The 25,260-nt window shown below is 38.0% G+C and overlaps 1 protein-coding gene across 5 annotated transcripts in view; it reads right to left on the bottom strand.

Moving 5' to 3' along the window:
* Positions 1–25,260, bottom strand: part of SPATA5 (spermatogenesis associated 5) — a 322,015-nt gene that overhangs the window by 241,223 nt on the left and 55,532 nt on the right. For all 5 annotated transcript variants that reach the window (XM_027567289.1, XM_027567288.1, XM_027567290.1 and 2 more), the window contains exon 11: positions 12,143–12,352. In XM_027567289.1, coding sequence (XP_027423090.1) covers positions 12,143–12,352 — 210 coding nt within the window. The remainder of the gene's footprint in view (positions 1–12,142; positions 12,353–25,260) is intronic.

Raw genomic sequence — 25,260 nt, 5'->3', positions numbered from 1 at the left:
TCATAATTTTAGAGAAAAAAATATTGAAGTGAAAAAAAGGTTAAGTAATTTACACAACTTATAGTCACACAACTTAGTAGATGACAGAACAGATATTGAAGCCTCTTAATCGTTATGCTGACAATTAGAGAAAATGCCCCAAATGGTTAGCCACCAATAAGCAAAAAAGATAAGCAACAGATTAGAATACAAACATTATGTGAGCTACTCACAGAATTTTATTAGTGAAAGAACTTCAGGAGAATCATTTACTCTAAGCTATCTCACTTAAAGCCTGAGGAAAACAAAGCAAAAGAAATTAAGTGAAATACCAAAAGTCCTAGACAAACTAAATGACAGAAAATAGAGGATTTGAGTTTCCAGAATACTAATACTACACTTTCTAAAAACCGTATGTCCTCTGATTTTCAAGTTCTAAAAAGAAAAAAATAAATAAAAAAGGAAATGTCCTCTTAAGACTAGACACAATAGCAGCAATTCAAATTCAAAGGTTTTTGTTGGAAGAGATCAGGTGGCAAGGGCAAAGTCTAATTTTCAATAAATAGCTGCTAGCGTGGCTTAGTTTGAACATTCTTTGGCACTGCCTTTCTTTGGGATTGGAATGAAAACTGATCTTTTCCAGTCCTGTGGCCACTGCTGAGTTTACCAAATTTGCTGGCATGCTGAGTGCAGCACATTCACAACATCATCTTTTAAGATTTGAAATAGCTCAATTAGAATTTCACCACCTCCACTAGCTTTGTTCGTAGTGATGCTTCCTAAGGCCCATTTGACTTCACATTCCAGGATGTCTGGCTCTAGAAGAGTGATCACACCATCATGGTTATCTAGATCATGAAGATCTTTTTTGAATAGTTCTTCTGTGTATTCTTGCCACCTTTTCTTAATATCTGCTGCTTCTGTTACATTCATACCATTTCTTTCCTTTACTGTGCCCATCTTTGCATGAAATGTTCCCTTGGTATCTCTAATTTTCTTCAAGAGATCTCTAGTCTTTCCCATTCCATTGTTTTCCTCTATATCTTTGCATTGATCACTGAGGAAGGCTTTCTTATCTCTCCCTGGTATTCTTTGGAACTCTGCATTCAAATGGGTATATCTTTCCTTTTCTCCTTTGCCTTTTGCTTCTTTTCTTTTGCAGCTATTTGTAAGGCCTCCTCAGACAACCATTTTGCCTTTTTGCATTTCTTTTTCTTGGGGATGGTCTTGATCACTGCCTCTTGTACACTGTCATGAACCTCTGTCCATAGTTCTTCAGGCACTTTGTCTGTCAGACCTAATCCCTTGAATCTATTTGTCACTTCCACTGAATAATCGTAAGGGATTTGATTTAGGTCATACCTGAATGGTCTAGTGGTTTTCCCTACTTTCTTCAATTTAAGTCTGAATTTGGCAATAAGGAGTTTATGACCTGAGTCACAGTCAGTTCCCAGTCTTGTTTTTGCTGACTGTATAGAGTTTCTTCATTTTTGACTGCAAAGAATATATTCAATCTGATTTCAGTACTGACCATCTGGTGACGTTGATGTGTAGAGTCGTCTCTTGTATTGTTGGAAGAGGGTGTTTGCTATGATTGCATCCAAGTACTGCATTTCGGACTCTCTTGTTGACTGTGATGGCTACTCTATTTCTTCTAAGGGATTCTTGCCCACAGTAGGAGATATAATGGTCATCTGAGTTAAATTCACCCATTCCAGTTAATTTCAGTTCACTGATTCCTAAAATGCCTATGTTCACTCTTGCCATCTCCTGTTTGACCATTTCCAATTTGCCCTGATTCATGGACCTAACATTCGAGCTTCCTATGCAATATTGTTCTTTACAGTATTAGGCTTTACTTCTATCGCCAGTCACATCCACAACTGGATGCACTCATCTCAAATGCTAGCAAAATAATGCTCACAATTCTTCAAGCTAGATCTCAACAGTACATGAACCGTGAACTTCCAGATGTTCAAGCTAGATTTAGAAAAGGCAGAGGAACAAGAGATCAAATTGCCAACATCTACTGGATCATTGAAAAAGCAAGAGAGTTCCAGAAACACATCTTCAGTTCAGTTCAGTTCAGTTCAGTCGCTCAGTCGTGTCCGACTCTTTGCAACGCCATGAATTGCAGCACGCCAGGCCTCCCTGTCCATCACCAACTCCCGGAGTTCACCCAAACACATCCACTTCTGCTTTACTGACTATGCCAAAGCCTTTGACCATGTGAATAACAACAAACCGTGGAAAATTCTTCAAGAGATGGGAATGCCAGACCACTTGACCTGTTTCCTGAGAAATCTGTATGCAGGTCAAGAAGCAACAGTTAGTACTGGACATGGAACACAGACTGGTTCCAAACATGGAAAGGAGTACATCAAGGCTGTATATTGTCACCCTGCTTATTTAACTTATATGCAGAGTACATCATGTGAAATGCCGGACTGCATAAAGCCCAAGCTGTAATCAAGATCGCCAAGAGAAATATGAATAACCTTTGTCACTAACTTCCAATAAATTATTAATTGATAATAAGTATTGAAGGACAATTGAAGAATTGCCAGGAGAAATATCAATAACCTCAGATATGTAGACGACACCACCCTTATGGCAGAAAGTGAAGAAGAACTAAAGAGTCTCTTGATGAGAGTGACAGAGGAGTGAAAAAGTTCAGAAAACTAAGATCATGGCATCTGGTCCCATCATTTCATGGAAAATAGAAGGAAATAATGGACACAGCGAGAGACTTTATATTTTTTGGCTCTAAAATCACTGCAGATGCTGACTGCCGCAAAAAAATTAAAAGATGCTTGCTCCTTGGAAAAAAAGCTATGACCAACCTAGACAGCATATTAAAAAGCAGAGACATTACTCTGCCAACACAAGTCTATCTAGTCAAAGCTATGGGTTTTCCAGTAGTCATGTATGGATATGAAAGTTGGACTATAAAGAAGGCTGAGCGCTGAAGAATTGATGCCTTTGAACTGTGGTGTTGGAGAACATTCTTGAGAGTCCCTTAGACTGCAAGGAGATCCAACCAGTCCATCCTAAAGGAAATCAGTCCTAAATATTCATTGGTAGGACTGATGCTGAAACTGAAACTCCAATACTTTGGCTACCTGATGCCAAGAATGACTTCTTTGATAAGAACCTTATGCTGGGAAAGATTGAAGGTGGGAGGAGAAGGGGAGTACAGAGGATGAGATGGTTAGAAGGCATCACCGACTCGATGGACACGAGTTTAAACAAGCTCCAGGAGTTGGTGATGGGCAGGGAAGCCTGGAATGTTGCAGTCCATGGGGTCACAAAGAGTTGGTCATGACTGAACAACTGAACTGAACTGAGCATAGGTTACTTTGAAAAAAAGAATTTTATTGATAACTAATTTTGAGAGACCAATAGTATCTACTTACAAGGGTTAGATACATATAGAATCTCACATTTGCTCATAAACAAAAAAAGGAATAATAAATCTCTAAAATAGATAAGACTGATAAAACTAGATAAGGTTATTTCTATTCTAGTTTTACTTGCCAAAATAACTATGTTATGATAGTCCTGCCACATTTCACCTGGTTAGAAAAGTGCCTCATTGATAAGGGTGATCAATAAACCCACCAAAAGTACCATAAATTGGGGTGTTAGTTTTAATTTTTCCATGATAAAGATTTCAAGTGCTTAAGTTTATAAAACAACAAAAATAACACAAATACATATAAACATATGTCCAACTGTTCTATTAATCTAGTGGAAACTAACCTGACTTATCTCTTTGTTTTAGTGTTTTCCACCATTCCAGTCACAAATTCAAGTACAGTAGTCATAGATTGCTGCTGCTGCTAAGTCACGTCAGTCGTGTCCAACTCTGTGCGACCCCAGAGACGGCAGCCCACCAGGCTTCCCCGTCCCTGGGATTCTCCAGGCAAGAACACTGGAGTGGGTTGCCATTTCCTTCTCCAATGCATGAAAGTGAAAAGTGAAAGTGAAGTCGCTCAGTCGTGTCCGACTCTTAGCAACCCCATGGACTGCAGCCTACCAGGCTCCTCCGTCCATGGGATTTTCCAGGCAAGAGTACTGGAGTGGGGTGCCATTGCCTTCTCCAGTCATAGATTATGCTCTTGCAATTTTGCCCCTTATGCTCTTGCAATTTTGCCCCTTTAATCACTACTGGGTTTTTTCCCCAGTCTTCTCAAGGGCTTTTAAATGTGTCTGACACCTGCCTGTTACTTTTGGCTTTTACAATTCATATCCAGCTTTTATAAATTCCAAAATGTCTAGGGAAGGCAAGTTAACCCAAGTGTTAACTATGGTTAAATGTTATGGAATAAGCTCATAAAAACCCAAACTCACATGAGGTAGAATTACATATAGAAATGTGAGTAAAGGATCTTGAAAATTAATAAAAAGTACAGCACTAGCACACAAAAAAGGCCACTTTGGGAAGGAACTTCAAAGAGTTTGAAAACTGGCATTAGGTACTAGGCAAGAAATGCCTGGATTAGTGAAAAAACCTAAAAAAGTGACAGCGGCTGGCAAGGAAGGAAATAGAATCCAAACTGTTTTCTCAAAAATTATAACACAAACCTTCCCCACAATTCATTCATTCAAGAAAAGAAAAGGACACATTTCTTTAGAACTTAACAATGTGGGCACCATGCTGACTACAATTCAGCTAGCTATAGTGTTCCTACGCACACTCCCTGGCCCCAGAAAAATCCCTTATATTATTATTGATCACTCTCAACGCTGTCAATCTTCTTTACTGACTACTGTACAGCATCTTAAACGTGAGGTCTCAATTTCCATTTTTTCATCCCTAGAAATGACCATTCTCTTGAGCTACAAGGAGTAGAAGTAGTAGTGTTAGTCACTCAGTCATGTCTGACTCTTGGCAACCCCATGGACTGCAGCCCGTCAGGTTTCTCTGCCCGTGGAGTTTTCCAGGCAAGAATACTGGAGTGGACTGTCATTCCCTTGTCCAGAGGCTCTTCCCCACCTTGATTGAACCAGGGTCTCCTGCATTCCAGGCTGATTCTTTACTGTTTGAGCTATAGGGAAGCCCCCTTCAGCTACAAATTTGTGTTCAACACCCTTTTAGACACCTCTGTCATCCTGTTCTAAAGGCATTTCAAACTCCACAAGTCTAAATCCCAAATGGGTACCTGCTTTCCCACCTCGAACCTACTTTTCCTCCTCATCCGCTAACTCTTCCTAGAGTTAGTGTAGTTTTAATGACCTGCCAGTCATTAAAAGTAAAATTTTAATCACCTTTAACTTCTTTCTCATTTCTCACATACAATTAATCATCAAGATTCAAAATGCTAATCATTTTGCTACTTCATTTGTTTATTCTCACTGAATTATGAGTTTTGGTAGGTAGCAAGAAGCCCTTCTAACGACTTCATTTACCATGTACAGTGCCTGACACACAGAAGGTGCTTAATATATATTTGAGTTGTTGCTACAAAAGTAAAATATTTACAAATAGTTTAAGTGTTATAGACATGAATTAAATTTCATTCAAAGGAGACTTAAAAGAAGGAAAAAATAATCAATCTCTCTCAACTGAAATCCACAGGTAAAAAATTAAACTAATACAATAACAAAGTTTTCTATTAAATATTCTATTTCTCTTTCCTGGAAATGTAAAAACATTCTTTTCTTTTATATTTCTCTAGGTCTTTTTGGATTCCAAATACTAAAGGTTTTATTTCTTGTATATATATTGTCATTTTTTTGTTTTTACTTTTAGCCAAATGTTATAGAATACTTTCATGTCAAGACATCAATTTGATACAAACTCAACTAAAAAAAAAAATAATTTATTAACATATATGGTTTTAATATGTATCTCAGCTTTAACATGGCAGCATATATAGTGCACAAATAACACTAAATTTAAGCAAATTCAATCTAACTCCTACATAACTTTGTGATTCTGACCATGGCAGAGTAACTATTCTATCTGTCCTAAGAAAAATAGAGAACTATTAGTTATTCCCTAATAGCATTAAACATTACTAAAACTAAGTATATGTCTTTAACTCTGATGTCAGTAATTGTCAACTTAAAGAGTATGGGGCACATAAGACAACACTGTTTGGAGACATAACAGAGATTTTAAATTAAAAAAAAAAAAAAAAAAAAACAACTCTAACAGAAGTTAAGAAGAAACAAATGGTTTCAGACTCTAGATGAACACAAATAGCAATAAAAACCTGTAGAAAGAGAATAAAGACTTAGGGTCCACAAAAGGCATGGAACTGGACATAGTTACTGGTGAGACTCAATTAGAATCTGCACCCAAGGTAAAAGGAAAAATGTAACTAAAACACTAAAGGCAAGTGTTCTTTATAATGTTGGGGTCTGGGTCTGGGGCCAGAACCAACATACCTTTAATGGCTTCAACGGAGAACTCAAATAGCCAAGCTCATAGCAGCCCCAAACCCAGTTTTCTTCAGCCAACCTCCTAAGGGCTTTTCTCAGTAACTTTCCGCTAATTTGGGGAACATGAACAGGAGAGTGATGAACAGGTCTCCTCCAAAGCCCTCACCCAAGGAATTGACAATCTCCCCATGATTCTTTTCTTTCCCTGCATTCCACCCGTCATGTATGGCACAATACAGAAATCTGAGCTGGCCTTTTAAACTTCAGTTATACTCAGGTCATAATATGGCTCGATCTGTGATACTGACCTTAATACTTAAATAAATTCACAGATTTTTCTTTTTCTTTTGGTTAAGTTTAAGGTTTACAGAGGTCTTCCCTGATGGCTCAGCGGTAAAGAATCTGCCTGCAATGCAGGAGACATGGGTTTGATCCCTGGGTCGGAAAGATCCCCTGGAGGAGAAAATGGCACTCCAGTATTCTTGCCTGGAAAATCCTTTGGACAGAGGATCCTGTCGGGCTACAGTCCATGGGGCAGCAAAGAATCAGACATGACTGAGCACTCATCCAAGGTTTACAGAAGAATTGAGCATACAGTACCAAGACTTTCCATATATTCACTCCTACCCCAATACATACTGTTTCTCCTATTTTTATCATATATTATTAATACGGTGTATTTGTTACAACCAGTGAAAGAATAATGACGTATTACTATTAATTGAAGTCCACAGTTTATTCAGAGTTCCTCAATTTCTACCTAACGTCCTTTTCTGTTCCAGGATCTCACCCAGGAAACCACAACAGTATATTTCACTCTCCTGTCTTCTTGGGCTCCTCCTGGCTGTGACAGTTTCTCAGACTTTCCCTATTTTTGATGACCCTGACAGTTTCAGGGGCTTCCCTCATAGCTCAGTTGGCAAAGAATCTGCCTGCAATGCAGGAGACCTGGGTTCAATCCCTGGGTTGGGAAGATCTCCTGGAGAAGGAAATGGCAACCCACTCCAGTATTCTTGCCTGGAGAATTCCATGGACAGAGGAGCCTGGCAGGCTACAGCCCATGGGGTCGAAAGAGTTGGATGCAACTCAGTTTCAGGAGTAGTGGTCAGGTATTTTACAGAATTAATGTCCTTCAATTTGGGTTTGCCTGCTGTTTTTCTCATAGGTAAACATGGGTTATGAGTGTTTGGGAGGAAGACCTTGGGAATAAAGTACCATTCTCATCCCATCATACATACAAGGGTATATACTAACAACATGACTAATCCTAATGATGTTAACCATGATCACCTGGCTGAGGCAGGTTTCTCCACTACCAAGTAACTCTTCACTTCCCTCCTTTCCACATTGAATCCTCAGTAAGGAAGTCATAACTATATGCAGGAGTTAAGTAGTTAGGCCCTCTAAAACTTTTTCATTTATGGTTTTAATATAATTCTCTCCAAAGGCCTATACAGATGAAAAAACTAAGTCTTAGAGAACTTGTTAAGGCTATAGACCTAAAAAGTGCTAGTATTAGAAACTGAACCAAAGCTATCTGAATCCCAGCTTCATGCTCTTTTCATTGTAACACACTCAATTTCAAGGGCACAAATTATATACTAATGAGTAAATTTCAAGCTTTACATTATTCAACCTGTAGTCTTTGCTCCTGAACTTCCATTTAATTTATCAGATTCCTGTTTCTTTGGCAGTGCTTACCCTTTCTTATCAATTCAACCAACTTCGACTCCAAAGCTATGCTATTTTCCTCAGTTTTCTTTGCCCTTGAGAAGCAAAATTATTTTTTAAACTAGGTCCCAGAAATGTCTTTCCATGTCTCTGAACCTGCCCTATAGAAACTGCCTGAACTATCTTTTCTAGTAACTTGGTGTAATTAATGAAAAAGAGTACTGGACACTAGTTTTGTTAAAAAAAAAAAAAAAAAAGGAAGATTATATTATACAGTGATTCAGAGTTTGGACTCTGGAGTCAGAAAGTTCTGAGATCAAATTTCGGTTCTATCACCATTCCTTTGACTTGGAAAAGTCAGTTCACATTCTTAAACATCATTATCCTTATTTGTCATCCTAGAAACTAATCTTAAAGCATTCTGTATATAAAAGAGGAATCTATGCAGTTTTCCATGTAGTATCTGTAACATGAAAGCTCTATGATTTATACACTAGCCTACATGATTTTTTAAAAAATGCTTAAAAATGGACATGGAATTTATACAGTTCAGATTAACTTGTATCTTTGGTAACAGAATAGTAGGGCATCTAGTTAAATGGACAATAGTAATTATTCTGAATTGTGCACTGATTTCAATAAAATACAGCGTTGTGGGTTTTTTTGTTTTCCTGAAAATGGGATATATTTTGGACAATTCCTCTATGAGAGATGTATCAGAAAAGAATTTCCTCCAAAACTCAAGGATATACTAGGTTCATTATATTCTTGTACTTGCCAATACTGTTCATAAAGGACTTGCCCAAAATCCCTGTCAGAGGCCTAACCCCCCTTCTTCCAGAATCAGTAACAGTTCTTCATAAAGTGAAATAGCCCAGCTATTCAAGGGTAATTAATCTATTGTAGCACTCCAGACAAAAAGCAAGAGAGAAGCAGAGAGGAAATTTCAACTGGAAAATATTTTGACGTAATTGACCCAGATGACAAACTAAAGTTAAGCATATGTCAAGTGCTACAGTCTGTACAAAAACACATAGAGATGCCAAAGAATATTAAAAGCCCACACAAGCCAAGGTGAAGACTTAACTCTGAGCAGAATATAAATCTTGTAATCACTGTTTAGAAAAGATGCACAGGGGGAGCTAAAGGGTTCTTTCATAAACTAACAAAGAAACATTTAAAGTTTTAAAAGTCTTTATCTTGTAAATTAAAGGTAATCACCACTGCAAAAAGTGTTAGGGAATTTATTCTTTCCCATATATCCAAAACACTTAGGTCTCCCAATACCAGTATCTATTTTTTTCTGGTCACTTTCAAAACGTGTAAGATTTGTCATTGAAATAAGTTCAAATTTAATTATAATATTTAAATCCCATAGAAAACAAATATCTATGTTGAAAACAAGACAACTTTTTCACAGGAAAATAAAACTTGCAAGAATACAACATGAATCCCTAACTTCTTTAACCTGATTTCCTCATACATAAACTGTATGATACAGCTATTTTGTGAGTGCTAAGTCGCTTCAGTTGTGTTCAACTCTGTGCGACCCTGTGGACTGTAGCCTGCCAGGCTCCTCTGTCCATGGGGATTCTCCAGGCAAGAACACTGGAGTGGGTTGCCCTGTCCTCCTCCAGTGGATCTTTCTGAACCAGGGATCCAGTCCACACCTCTTATGTCTCCTGCACTGGCAGGCAAGTGCTTTACCACTAGCGCCACCTGGGAAGCCCATAGCTACTTTAACTCTTCTCATAAATTAATCAAACCAAGATGAAAGAACTAATGAAAATGCATAGAAAAGCAAATTATTTTTGTGTTCTTAATTTTTTCTTTTGTAATTTTTAAACAGATAGGAAAATCTGAAAGAACAGTAAATGAACATCCATTGTTCATTAACTATATCCTCCACCCAGATTCAAAAATTAATACCTTCAAAGTACACGAAATTGTATAATGAATGAAAGTCCACATTACATAAAAATTAGTAAGTAGGATATGTAACCCTCCCTAAGAAAATACAAACTCAACTTATGAAGAAAATTTCTTAACGTCATGTATCTTTTGTGTATGTGACCTAAAAGAATTAAATACTTAATGAAAGGCATTTATAAGTTAACACATGGTTATTTTATATGAACAGTGTCCAAGATAAACCTTACAAAAAATCTTTTTACTATTCTCTCAGCATGAAAAAAGACCAAAGTGAAACTATAAAGTTATGAAAGGTTTCATAGTTAAAAATTGTAATAAATAGATTTCTAAGTAATCCTAGGGTAGGCCAGAAAGCAGTCCTGGTAGCAACTGTTATCTTCAATCACAAAAGAGTGAGATTCTAATTTGTAAGGAAATATACATGTTTTTTCTTCCTTGATATTCAAGTGTAAATAACTGTGAGCTAAGTCCTCATTAAATAAGTTTCAGGTATCCAGTACACAGGAAAAATTCAAAGATTATGACTATACAGTTGTGGAAGGTAACATAGAGAAATGAAGATGACAGGGGAAAAAAAAAGGAGGAAATGCCAGTAAAATGGCCATGTTCATTACCACAAGATAAGAGAACAAGGACTAAAGAGAAATCAAGATGTCTCTGGAAATTTCAAAATCACTCATTACTCCAACATTTAAAACTGCAACCCTTAAAACTGTGGTTGTGAGTTATAACTAATCATGGTGAAAATGGTCCCCTCCCCAAATCCATATCCAATATCTTCCACAAGATAAAAAAAAACAGGCAAACACTAGTGACTGTAATGATACTGATTCTTAAAAAGAAAACAGCCTAAATACATCTAAATAACATTCCACAAAAAGTACAGCTGATCCTTGAAAAATGAGGGGGTGAGAGCTCTGATCCTCCGTGCAATCTAATTATAACTTAGTATAACTCCATATACACAGTTCCCCCATATCTGCCAATTCAATCCGCTGTAGATAATGTAATATCATAGTATTTACTTAAAAAAAAAAAAAAAAACTTGTGTATAAATGGAACCACATAGTTCAAACTTAGGTTGTTCAAGAATCAACAGTAAAGTATTAATAAAAGACTGACCTTCTGAAATGTTTATACTAAAATAATTGTGAAACTGCCAATGATTTCAATGTTTTAAGACATAAAACATTTTATTATGAAAAAACTTCCCTGACAACATCAAAATAATCATGGGCCTTTTTTCTAAATACTTTGATGGTTAACAAATTTAAATATGTATTTCTGTGATAAAGTCTACAGAGATGAATTTAAGGCTTTATATACATACGTGTGTGTGTGTGTGTGTGTGTGTATACATACCCTGGAGGAGGTTTTAAGACATAAAACATTTTATTATGAAAAAATTCCCTGAAAACATCAAAATAAATTATCATGTGCCTTTTTTTCTAAATGACTTTGATGGTTAACATATTTAAATATGTATTTCTGTGATAAAGTCTAAAGAGATGAATTTAAGGCTTTATATACATACGTGTGTGTGTGTGTGTGTGTATACATACCCTGGAGGAGGGCATGGCAACCCACTCCAGTATTCTTGACTGGGAAATCCCATGGACAGAGAAGCATGGCAGGCTAGAGTCCATGGGGTTGTACAGTCAGATACAACTGAAGCAACTTAGCATGCAGTGAACAAACAATATGTGTGTGTATGTTTCAGAATATAAACAATGTATATATACCTTCTGACTAGAAAAATATTTATTAAAATTTTATTTTTTCCATATAAAGTATCTGAGTTCTTTTAAAATAATATGTTTATAAATATTAAATTTATTAAATTCATATTTAAGTCATGGTTCAGCAAAAGTGATTAGTACAATTTAAAAATGTAGAAAAAAAAGAAAATTGTTTTCTATTACATATGGGTGAGTGTAAGAAATACTGAAAATCAAGAAACAAAACCATGATTTGCTGATTATAGGCACTAATTTATTTATCTCTCATCTCCCTATATTACATCGCCATTAACCTCAAAAAAAAAAAAAAAATCAACTACTCCTTAAGATGGCTTTCCATGCTCTCCTAAGGGTAGGAATTGGGGGTCGGGGGGGGTGGGGGGGTGGACTGCTAGAAGAGAGAGTAACAATTTAATAAACTTAAACCCTACCTTTATAGCCAGGAAATTCAGTCCACTCTCATTGGCCAAAGCCTTTGCGATCATTGTTTTAGAGCATCCAGGTGGCCCATACAAAAGAACTCCTTTGGGTGGCTGAATACCCATTTGGGTGAAAGACTCAGGATGTTTCAAGGGCCATTCCACAGCCTGTTTCAGTTTCAGCTTGACATTTTCCAGTCCTCCTATATCTGACCAGGATACCTGCAAAACAAACAAAAAATTTAAAACATATGTATACAAGAAAGGAAACAGAACTATTTAAAAATCAATAATTTCCTTAAAAAATTCTCAACAAGATTAAGAACTAGGAGTTTATAAAATGTGAGCTGCGTATTATAGAAATACTAAAGAAAACCAAAATGTTACTTCTTGCAAGTCTTACTTGTATAAGTAACTGTTTAAACAACTGAATATACTGTTAAGTCTATATTCTATTCTACATGCCTTTAAAAACTAGCTTTCATCTGTTTGAAAATAGTTTGAATCAGCGATTCAAGGTCAAATCTACATATCTAATTTCTTATATTTCTTTTCCTGAAAGCAAAATTACTTTCAAATACACTTCTGTAGGTCCTTATGGAACATATAAACTTTTCTGCCTTCGGTATATTAATAAGAATTCTCAAAATTTTGTTCTTCCCAAAATGTTCCCCAAACAAGAGAGCTCGTTATGTTTAGGTACTTAATAAATATGCATTACATATCATATAAAGTCCACAGGAAATAGACGAGACATAAATCCAGATCCTAAAGAACTTAACAAATATCAGTAACACACACATAAATAACCATAGTACAATGCAAAGTATACTAACCACAATGACAAAGAAACAGAAAAATCCTTTGGGCGTTCCCAGGAAGAAAAGATTATTCCCAGCTGGAAGGTAAATCTGAGAGCCAACTCTTGAAACAGGGATGAAATCCATAAATATGAAAATAGGAAAATGGTTAGGTAGAAGCCAAAAAATTATGAAAGGCTCAGAAGGAAACATGAAGAATATGAGAGAAAAAAAAGACTTGAGAGGGAAATCAAAAAAGAAAAGAAAAGAAAGTTCTTCTTTCTAAAAAAGGAAAAGCAACTTCAAGCCATCTAGTGGAGAACGCTGAAGACTAGATGGAGCTCAAGAATCTCTTTATTCATAAGAATTCTTTGAAGGTTTTTAATCTAGAAAGCAATATTCTTTGATCTGTGCTTCAGAAAGACTTCTCTGACAAGATTCACTGGAGAGGAGAGTGTCTTCAGAGAGAACAATTAAAGATCTATCACAAACATTCTTTAAAAAAAAAAAGTAAAGCGAAAATTAAAGTTGCTTAGGCCTGTACCATTCTTTGTGCATGGACTATACAGTCCATGGAATTCTCCAGGCCAGAATACTGGAGTGGGTTGCCTTGGCTTGCTCCAGGGGATCTTTCCAACCCAGGGATCAAATCCAAGTCTGCCGCACTGCAGAGCCACCAGGAAAGCCCAAGAATAATGGAGTGGGTAGCCTGTCCCTTCTCCAGGGGAACTTCCTGACCAGGAATTAAACCAGGGTCTCCTGCATCGCAGGCAGATTCTTTACCAGCTAAGTGACCAGGGAAGCACCCTCAGTTCAGTTCAGTCGCTCAGTCGTGTCTGACTCTTCGCGACCTCGTGAATCTCAGCACGCCAGGCCTCCCTGTCCATCACCAGCTCCCGGAGTTCACCCAGACTCACGTCCATCGACTCAGTGATGCCATCCAGACATCTCATCCTCTGTAGTCCCCTTCTCCTCCTGCCCCCAATCCCTCCCAGCATCAGAGTCTTTTCCAATGAGTCAACTCTTTGCATGAGGTGGCCAAAGTATTGGAGTTTCAGCTTCAGCATCATTCCTTCCAAAGAAATCCCAGGGCTGATCTCCTTCAGAATGGACTGGTTGGATCTCCTTGCAGTCCAAGGGACTCTCAAGAGTCTTCTCCAACACCACAGTTCAAAAGCATCAATTCTATGGCACTCAGCCTTCTTCACAGTCCAACTCTCACATCCATACATGACCACAGGAAAAACCATAGCCTTGACTAGACGGACCTTTGTTGGCAAAGTAATGTCTCTGCTTTTGAATATGCTATCTAGGTTGGTCATAACTTTCCTTCAAAGGAGTAAGCGTCTTTTAATTTCATGGCTGCAGTCACCATCTGCAGTGATTTTAGAGCCCAAAAAAATAAAGTCTGACACTGTTTCCACTGTTTTGCCATCTATTTCTCATGAAGTGATGGGACCAGATGCCATGATCTTTGTTTTCTGAATGTTGAGCTTTAAGCCAACTTTTTCACTCTCCACTTTCACTTTCAACAAGAGGCTTTTTAGTTCCTCTTCACTTTCTGCCATAAGGGTGGTGTCATCTGCATATCTGAGGTTATTGATATTTCCCCTGGCGATCTTGATTCCAGGTTGTTTCTTCCAGTCCAGTGTTTCTCATGATGTACTCTGCCAGGCCGCTTCAGTCGTGTCCGACTCTGTGTGACCCCATAGATGGCAGCCCACTGGGGTTACCCCCGTCCCTGGGATTCTCCAGGCAAGAACACTGGAGTGGGTTGCCATTTCCTCCTCCAACGCGTTTAAGTGAAAAGTGAAAGTGAAGTCGCTCGGTTGTGTCCAACTCTTAGCGACCCCATGGACCGCAGCCCACCAGGCTCCTCCATCCATGGGATTTTCCAGGCAAGAGTACTGGAGTGGGTTGCCACTGCCTTCTCCCATGATGTACTCTGCATATAAGTTAAATAAGCAGGGTGGTAATATACAGCCTTGACGTACTCCTTTTCCTATTTGGAACCAGTCTGTTGTTCCATGTCCAGTTCTAACTGTTGCTTCCTGACCTGCATACACATTTCTCAAGAGGCAGGTCAGGTGGTCTGGTATTCCCATCTCTTTCAGAATTTTCCACAGTTTATCGTGATCCACACAGTCAAAGGCTTTGGCATAGTCAATAAAGCAGTAGATGTTTTTCTGGAATTCTCTTGCTTTTTCCATGATCCAGCGGATGTTGGCAATTTGATTTCTGGTTCCTCTGCCTTTTCTAAAACCAACTTGAACATCAGGAAGTTCACGGTTCACGTATTGCTGAAGCCTGGCTTGGAGAATTTTGAGCATGACTTTACTAGTGTGTGAGATGAGTGCAATTGTGCGGTAGTTTGAGCATTCTTTGGCATTGCCTTTCTTTGGGATTAGAATGAAAACTGACCTTTTCCAGGCCTGTGGCCTCTGCTGAGTTTTCCAAATTTGCTGGCATATTGAGTGCAGCACTTTCACAGCATCATCTTTCAGGATTTGAAATAGCTCAACTGGAATTCCATCACCTCCACTAGCTTTGTTTGTAGTGATGCTTTCTAAGGCCCACTTGACTTCACATTCCAGGATGTCTGGCTCTAGGTGAGTGATCACACCATCGTGATGATCTGGGTCGTGAAGATCTTTTTTGTACAGTTCTTCTGTGTATTCTTGCCACCTCTTCTTAATATCTTCTTCTTAATATCTGCTTCTGTTAGGTCCATACCATTTCTGTCCTTTATTGAGCCCATCTTTGCATGAAATGTGCCCTTGGTATCTCTAATTTTCTTGAAGAGCTCTCTAGTCTTTCCCATTCTATTGTTTTCCTCTATTTATTTGCATTGATCGCTGAGGAAGGCTTTCGTATCTCTTCTTGCTATTCTTTGGAACTCTGCATTCAGATGCTTATATCTTTCCTTTTCTCCTTTGCTTTCCACAGATATTTGTAAGGCCTCCCCAGACAGCCATTTTGCTTTTTTGCATTTCTTTTCCATGGAGATGGCCTTGATCCCTGTCTCCTGTACAATGTCACGACCTCAGTCCATAGTTCATCAGGCACTCTATCTATCAGATCTAGGCCCTTAGATCTATTTCTCACTTCCACTGTATAATCATAAGGGATTTGATTTAGGTCATACCTGAATGGCCTAGTGGTTTTCCCTACTTTCTTCAATTTAAGTCTGAATTTGGCAATAAGGAGTTCATGATCTGAGCCACAGTCAGCTCCTGGTCTTGTTTTGGTTGACTGTATAGAGCTTCTCCATCTTTGGCTGCAAAGAATATAATCAATCTGATTTCAGTGTTGACCATCTGGCAATGTCCATGTGTAGAGTCTTCTCTTGTGTGGTTGGAAGAGGGTGTTTGCTATGACCAGTGCATTTTCTTGGCAAAACTCTGTTAGTCTTTGCCCTGCTTCGTTCTGTATTCCAAGGCCAAATTTGCCTGTTACTCCAGGTGTTTCTTGACTTCCTACTTTTGCATTCCAGTCCCCTATAATGAAAAGGACATCTTTTTTCGGTATTAATTCTAAAAGGTCTTGCGGAGGCTGAAGCTGCGACCGCACACTAAGAGCGGCGGCGGAGGCTGTGACCAGGGCACTAAGCGTGGCCAAGAGGAGCTACCCCACGTCCGAGGTCAGGGGCAGAAGCCAGGAGGACCCCATGACCGAAGGGCGGCAGCCAAGAGGAGTTACCCCATGTCCGAGGTCAGGGGCAGCGGCCAAGAGTGCCAGGCTCCGACGGCGCAGGAACGGCCAAGAAGAGCTACCCAAGTCCGAGGTCAGGGGCAGCTGGCCGGGAGCTACCCCATGTCCGAGGTCAGGGGCGGCGGTCGAGAGGAGCTACCTGGCGAACAAGGTCAGGGGCGGCGGCCGAGAGGAGCTACCCCATGCCCCCACGCCCGAGGCAGGGAGCGGCAGCAGGGAGGAGCTACCCTAAGCCTGAGGCCAGGGGCAGTGGCCGGGAGGACCAACCCCACACCTGAGGCCAGGGGCAGCGGCCGGGAGGACCAACCCCACTCCATGCATGGCTGCGCGGGCACAGGAGGGTACAGGAGCTATCCCACGTTGAAGGTCAGGAAGGGCGGCGGTGAGGAGATACCCCTCCTCCAAGGTAAGGAGCAGCAGCTGTGCTTTGCTGTAGCAGCCGTGAAGAGATACCCCATGCCCAAGGTAAGAGACACCCAAGTAAGATGGTAGGTGTTGCAAGAGGGCATCAGAGGGCAGACACACTGAAACCATACTCACAGAAAACTAGTCAGTCTAATCATACCAGGACCACAGCCTTGTCTAACTCAATGAAACTAAGCCACGCCTGTGGGGCCACCCAAGACGGGCGGGTCATGGTGGAGAGATCTGACAGAATGTGGTCCACTGGAGAAGGGAATGGCAAACCCCTTCAGTATTCTTGCCTTGAGAACCCCATGAACAGTATGAACAGTATGAAAAGGGAAGCACCCTACCCCCCACCAAAAAAAGGCAAGCCTGAACTACAGTAATCACATGGAGATGATGAAGACACACCAGAAAAATACTGCAGGTCTACAGCTGAGGATTATGAAGGCAGTGGAAGACAGAAGGAGAATGTGAAGCTAAAGATTTCAAGATGGATTGGTAAGAATATAGACCACAGTAAAAATGATTGGTAGGAGAGAAAGTAAGACTTTTGGGGGGATATACAGAGTTGCATATATTAACAATTGAATACACATCACACATGGAGTCGAATATGTGTCACAAATGGAACTCTGGAAAGATAATAGGGTTGAAATGTTGGATTTCAGAGTTATCCTCATACAAACAATAGAAACCATGAGATCAACTAAAATTGCCAACCATGAGAAGAGAGATGTAAGTAAAAGGAAGGTTGATGGATGCTACCTACATTGAAGAGGAAAGAGGAAAAGAAGAAGAAAAGTGAGAAAACAAGTAATCTATTGATACAAACACAAAAAAGAGATAGGTTTTGTTTGTTACTATCAGGTAAAGATTATTTTTTCCAAATAAATTTGCATTTTTTGGGGGGGATTCTGTTGTTTTTGTTTTTTGTACACAGAACCAGGATAATTCTGTATTATCGACCATAACACTGAGATAAGATTTAACTATTTGTTTTCTAAATTGCTTTCTTGGGATTTATTTCAAGAAGTGAGATTACTAGATTAAAAGGCATGAACATTTTAGGTCTCTTAATACCTAATGTCATTAACAATTCAATGGACATGAGTTTAAGCAAACTCCGGGAGATAGTGAAGGACAGGGAAGCCTGGTGTGCTGCAGTCCATGGGGTCTCTAAGAGTTGGACACGACTGCACGACTGAACAAGAAAAACAATCTTAACGCCAGTTTGCTATTGCAACCAGTTCGTCCATTTTAAAGGCATGAGGAATATGTGTATATTTCCCTGAAGCATCATCAGCCTTAGGTTTTACTTTGTCTTTGTTTTTCCTAACTGATTTCTGATTTCACCAATTAATAAAATTAAAATTAAACCTAAGATTAGTGCACATGATCTTACTACCTTAAAAACATGTAGCTATCATCATTAGGATCCAAGTGACTGTTTATCACAGACGGCAACTATTATTTGTGTAGCCAAAGCCTGCTATAGGCAGGAATACAGCAGAGTTGTTACTCTGACGGGTAGTTGCTGATGGTAGTCAACAACTATCAAAAAAGTTACAGATCAGAAAGTAGAGATAATTAAGAAGCAATGGTCAGTAGATCTGCAATGAGGTTATTGGACAGTTGCTTAATTAAATCAGTAGTTTGTATTTTTATCCCTTTCAGCAGTGGCATATATACGTACACACAGCACACACATACATGCATACACACATGCAAACATGCATATAGAGAGGGAGGGTATATATGTTATCTAATGGATAAGAGCTGTGTTTATAACTATCATAAACACATAAGTCAGAGAAGCAACTTTTACGACTTCAAATGATATGATGCTGCATGATACCCATTCAGTTGTTACTAGGCAATTATCGTACCTATGCAATGAGAACAGCACATTCTGTTGGAGAACATGCTCCATGAGGAGCAGCTATTACATGCCTTGAACCCTATTTGAGTTATACCTTGAATACAAATATACCAGAAGAATATTTCAAAAAATGAAAGTGTTATTTACTCAAGTCATCTCCGACTCTTTGCAACCCCATTGACTGTAGGCTGCCAAGTTCTTCTGTCCATGGAATTTTCCAGGCAAGAATAATGGAGTGGGTAGCCATTCCCTTCTCCAGGGGATCTTTCTGACCCAGGGATGGAACCCAGGTCTCCTGTGTTGCAGGCAGATTCTTTACTGTCTGAGCCACCAGGGAAGCCTCTAGCAGAATGCTTGCTCCTTAGAAGAATAGCTTTGACAAACCTAGACAGTGTATAAAAAAGCAGAGACATCACTTTGCTGACAAAAGTCCATATAGTCAAAGCTATGGTTTTTCCAGTATTCATGTATGGATGTGAAAGTTGGACCATAAAGAAGGCTGAGCACCAAATAATTGACACTTTAGAACTGTGGTGCTGGAGAAGACTCTTGAGAGTCCCTTGGAGAATGAGATCAAACCACTCAATCCTAAAGGAAATCAACCTTGAATATTCATTGGAAGAACCTGTGCTGAAGCTGAACTTCCAATACTTTGGCTACGTGATGCAAAGAACCAACTCATTGGAAAAGACCCTGATGCTGGGAAAGACTGAGGGCAAGACAAGGGGGCGACAGAGGATGAGCTAACCATTAGTGACTCAATGGACATGAGTCTGAGCAAACTCAAGGAGACAGTGAAGGATAGGGAAGCCTGGTGTGCTGCAGTTCATGCGGTTGCTAAGAGTCAGACACAACCTGGTGACTGAATAACAAAAATTTACAAAAGCACACATATACAGATAGAATTTTCTTAAAAGTTAGTATAGAACCAAATCCTTCCTAATCAATAGCATTTAAAACAAAATCCAATGGTATGCTTACAAATGGTGAGAAAAATGGTTTTCTCAGATTTATATGAAACTATAACTAGCAATATAATCTGATAATCTTCAATATGATATAATTTAATACATTTGAGTATATTTTGGTTTTAATCAGCCTTTCAAAAAATCTTTAAAAAGAATCATTTAAAAGAACGCAATATCAGATATTAAACTCCTGAAGCACCTCCATGAAACACACATGGAAATCACCAAAATAAAAGATAAGGAAATCCATAGCATAAAAATAATCTCTTTAGTTACGGATCAGAGAGTAGAAGCAAACAGTGTCAGCTGGACCAAAAGCTGGAGAAGGCTTGTTTCTCAAGAAAAACTAAGATGCTCTTACCAGAAAACTGAATGTTCACTGGAAATGCAATAGGCCAAAACACCAAGGCCACTGCATGGCCTAGTAGTCTATACTGAAGTGCTGGTCCATTGCCCTGAGATAAAACAAAGCCGTCCCCTTCCTATCTCCTGATGTTTGGGGTCTCTTGCTTCACCAGTTGTCTCTCGCTATTCCTGCTTTAATTATATTATTAAAAAAATTATTTATTTAAATTGGAGCATAATTACTTTACAATACTGTGATGGCCTCTGCCATACATCAACATGAATCTGTATTTTTTCCTCAGTCTACAAATATTTCCCATTTCTCCCTATGCTTCAAAGCAACCTTACTTTGATATTATTTCTACTATTATTTCCCCATCTTTCTCAGTGCTAAACTTCTTGAAAGATAGTTCATATTCCTCTATTTCTATCACACTTATGTTTTCCATTTTATATTTCAGTTAAGTATTTATCCTCCCAAGCAATGACAGGGAAGGAGAGTAAACAGATAAAGATAAGTTTAAGACTCGCAGGAAAGCAGGGAGTTACATCAGAAACTCTAGCCTTTCAGGAAAATAGAAGGCAAAGTCATCTGCAAAACATCAATCAATCTATTAAATGTTGTTTAAATGCCTGTTCACACTATGCTAGTTCCTAGGGACAAAATAATACTTGTCCATACTGAGTTTCTGACTTGATGGAATATTTCCTTAAAAAGGCATACTTCCACAGTTATATAATTACTATAAAGCCTGGTATATGCTAAAAGGGTAGTCACAGAGTTTAAATGGATGGTTAAGAAAAGCTTTTCATAAGTGACATATAAAGTGGGATCTGATGAACAGAAAATTAGCCAGCTGAAAATAACAGCGAATGCCATGGAAAAGAGAAAGTGTGAAGAAAAAAAAAAAAAAAAAGGCATCAAACATTAGGTGAAATAAAGGTAATTCAGTGTGGCTAGAATTGAGACCAGAAGAAGAGAAACAAGAGAAGTCAGCCAACATATGAAGCTATCAGACACTGAAGATTCATAAAACATCAAAAAATTTATACTTTATCCCGAGAGCAATGGAGAGCAACTTAATAAGGAAAATGATGTGATCAGATCTCCAGAAGAGCACTGTGGTTATAAAGTGGAGCGGGGATTAAAACTGGGAAGATGGGGAGGAGAGGCTTCTACACCAAGTCTTATAAGAGACCATAGTTATCTGCATTACTATGGAGGAAAAAGGATTAAAATTATATTAACTTTATTTAAAAAGACTAATCAATGAGTCTTAATTAGATTTGGAGAGGAGATGTAAAAAAGAAAACCAAGTCAAGCTTAACAGTCAGGATTCAGACTTGGGGAAATGTATAATTGAAAGTTACATTAAAAGAGAGAAAAATACATTTGGAAATTAAGGAATTAGTTTCCAGTTGCACTGGGGAATTTACAAGGGAAATAAATTCAATAAACTTTAATGTCTTCTTTGTGCTCAACTTGTCTTAGTGTAAGGGCACAAAAGAAAATGAGATAATGTCCTCAAATATTTTTAATCTAGAAAGAGGAATAAGGGAAGTATCTTAAAAGACATAGTCTTTGACTAAAGACATAAAACATCTGTCTACACACAAAATAATACAAAAACTACTGAGAAAATAAAATAGGTTAACGTTCTTAAATATGTGAGATGAGGAGGACAGAAATTTGGAAAAGGTGGCATATATAAAGACTTATGTCAAAGTGTTAGAATATGAAGGTAATAATACCAATTCCCACCTCATATGTTTATGAGGTTAGGTATTATAGCTCTTATAGCTAGTACAACCTGTAAGAAATTATGAAAGACAATGTAAGAATTACCTGTTACCTCATCACCTAAAAAGAACCATTTTTAATATTGTGGGGTAGTACTTTCTAGTCTTTCAAATGGCTGTGCCTGTGCATAATATAACAGAACTTTATATTCTACTTTTTAAAAACTTCATACACTTCATTTTGTATGAAGTTACTGGCTTCCATCATAGCTCAGTAAAGAATCCGCCTGCAATGCAGGAGACCCCAGTTCGATTCCTGGAGAAGGGAAAGGCTACCCACTCCAGTATTCTTGGGCTTCCCTCGTGGCTCAGCTGGTAAAGAATCTGCCTGCAATGTGGGAGACCTGGGTTCGATCTCTGGGTTGGGAAGATCCCCTGGAAAAGGGAAAGGCTACCCACTCCAGTATTCTGGCCTGGAGAATTCCATGGACTATACAGTCCATGGGGTCGCAAAGAGTCAGCCAGGACTGAGTGACTTTCACTTTCACTAGTTACTGTATCACTTGGGCCAATTTACTTAATCTCTGTAAATTTCTTTCTCATCTATAATAAGGGGACAACAAAACCTAAGGTTTCAGGATTATTGTGAGAATCAAAAAGTTTAGTACATATTTCATTAGCTGAACTTTGCCTAGCACGTGGTAACTAATAAACACTACATAAGTATTATTTTTATTTTAAATGTCTGAATAGTAATATTTTGAAGGACTAGTGATAGAAGACTAAGGACAATCAAGCCATAACATCTGTAGTTTCATAAACAATACTGAATTACCATAACTTTTCTATTATTTTTCTTAAAACACATTACCACATTTCTTAAACTACAGGCAAACAGGTTTTACATTTTTATTTAGCAAATGCATGCCAAATAAATGTCTTTGTACAGCTAAGAAACCTATTAAAAATAAATGTAAATTGGTTTCAGAATACTATTGCATAGAAGAATCTTAAAGCACAGAAAGTAATGGAAAAAGGTCTGTAAGAGAAGAATAAACACCATGAAATTATAAAATTCCAGAACAAGAATTCAAAAACTAGCTGGTTCGCTATCGTTCCTTCAGTCAGTATTTCATCTTTCAACAAATACTATTTTATGCTCTTTAAAATCATTTTTAATTCTATAACTGTCTTTTAAATAAGTTACACTATATCATAACTACCAAAAAAATTATTCTTACAATCTAACCTAAATCATTCCTGATAATATTTGGGTCCTTTCTTTCTTATTTTGTTCTGATGAAAATGGTGAACAGCTGCTCACATATGGTTTTATAACGTTTTAAATTAGTAATAAAGTTAGAAGTGAAGGAACAGCTGTCAAAGAAGCACAGAACAGTGAAATAAATTTCCCAAAGGGAAATGCCCCTCACAAATAAGTACAAATAAGTACTTTCTGAACAAGCATCCAACAATGACACAAATCCAAAAAAACCCCAAAAACAAAAACTCAATTCAAACTGCACAAACAAAAACTCAGTTCAAACTGCACACCTACAGAAGCCAGAAGACTTGATGATCAGGTTAAAACAAAACAAAACAAAAAAACTTTTACAGACAACTTCCAAGAGGACAAAATAAAAATTAAGGAACAAGAAAAATGACTATGAAAGAGGAATTCAGTAGCTCCAGAGGGGCTGACAGTGTCCTTATATGGGGCTGACAGTGTCCTTATATACCTGTTAGTCAAGATTCTCTTATTTGCTATGTGCCAAGTATTACACTGCCAGGAACAAAAATTCTTTTGAAAGTGTTAATTTTTATAGAATATATGGCAACAAAGAGTGCTTTTCACTTTGTTCTTGTACACTAACAAGTCCCGACGTAAGGACAGGCACTAGCAAGTGGGTTGGCACCTGTTCCAAATTCTCTGCTGTGTCATACACCAGCTTCTTGACAATTCAAGTATTTAAGATACATTTAATTTGATAAGAAATCATAAATATACCAAATAACTAGGGATACTACATAATGCAGAAAGATAAGCTTAGAAAACCAACTTCCAAGATTCAAAAAAAAGTTCCAGATGCTTCTTTAATGAAGACAAATCAAATTTAGGAAGCAGTGTTTAAAAAGTATTCTTACATCAAAGTAAAAATAAGTGAAAGTCATTAGCTTTATATGGTGAAAAGACAAAATACTTTTCCTCCTGCTTTAAAAAATAATTCTAAAATAAAATGAAAAGACAACTGACAACTGTCAGAACGGGAGAAAACATCTGCAAATGAAGCAACTGATAAGGGATTAATCTCCAAAATACACAGACAGTACATGCAGTTCAGTATTAAAAAAAAACAAAGACCCAATCCAAAAATGGGTGGAAGACCGAAATAGACATTTCACCAAAGAAGACAGATGGCCAACAAACACATGAAAAGAGGTTCAACATCACTAATTATTACAGAAATGCAAATCAAAACTACAATGAGATATCACTTCACACTAGTCAAAATGGCCATCATCAAAAAATCTACAAAGGATAAATGCTGGAGAGGATGTGAAGAAAAGATAACCATCTTACACTGTTGGCGGAAATGTAAAATTGGTACAACCACTATGGAAAACAGCAAAAAACTAAAAATATTCATAGAGTTACCATCTGACCCAGCAATCCCACTCCTAGACATATATTTGGAGAAAACTGTAATTCGAAAGGATGTATGCACCCTGATGTTCATTGCAGCATTATTACAATGAACAGGACATGGAAGGAACCTAAATGACCACTGAAAGAAGGACAGATAGAGAAGATGTGGTACATATGTACAATGAAATATCACTCAGCCATAAAAAGGAAAGAAACAGTGCCATTTGCAGACATGTAGATGGACCTAGAGATTGACGTACAGAATGAAGTAAGTCAGAAAGAGAAAAACAAATACTGTATAATATCGTTCATATATGGAATCTAGAAAAATGGTATAGATGAACCTATTTACAAGTAAAAATAGAGTCACAGATGTAGAAAACAAACCTATGGTTTTCAAAGGAAGAAGGGGGCTGGTGCAAACTGGGAGTCTGGGATTGACATATATACATTACTGTGTATGAGAACCTATTGTATATCACAGGGAACTCTACTCAATGATCTCTGGTGACCTAAATGGGAAGAAAATCTAAAAAAGACTGGATATATGTATAACTGATTCACTTTGCTGTAGAGCAAAAACTAACCAACATTGTGGGGGCTTCCCTTGTGGCTCATCTGGTAAAGAATCC

This window comes from Bos indicus x Bos taurus, chromosome 17 (assembly GCF_003369695.1).
Source record: "Bos indicus x Bos taurus breed Angus x Brahman F1 hybrid chromosome 17, Bos_hybrid_MaternalHap_v2.0, whole genome shotgun sequence".
Classification (NCBI taxonomy): domain Eukaryota; kingdom Metazoa; phylum Chordata; class Mammalia; order Artiodactyla; family Bovidae; genus Bos; species Bos indicus x Bos taurus.
The sequence above is the reverse complement of the archived record's forward strand: the minus strand, read 5'-3'. Positions and strand labels throughout refer to the sequence as shown.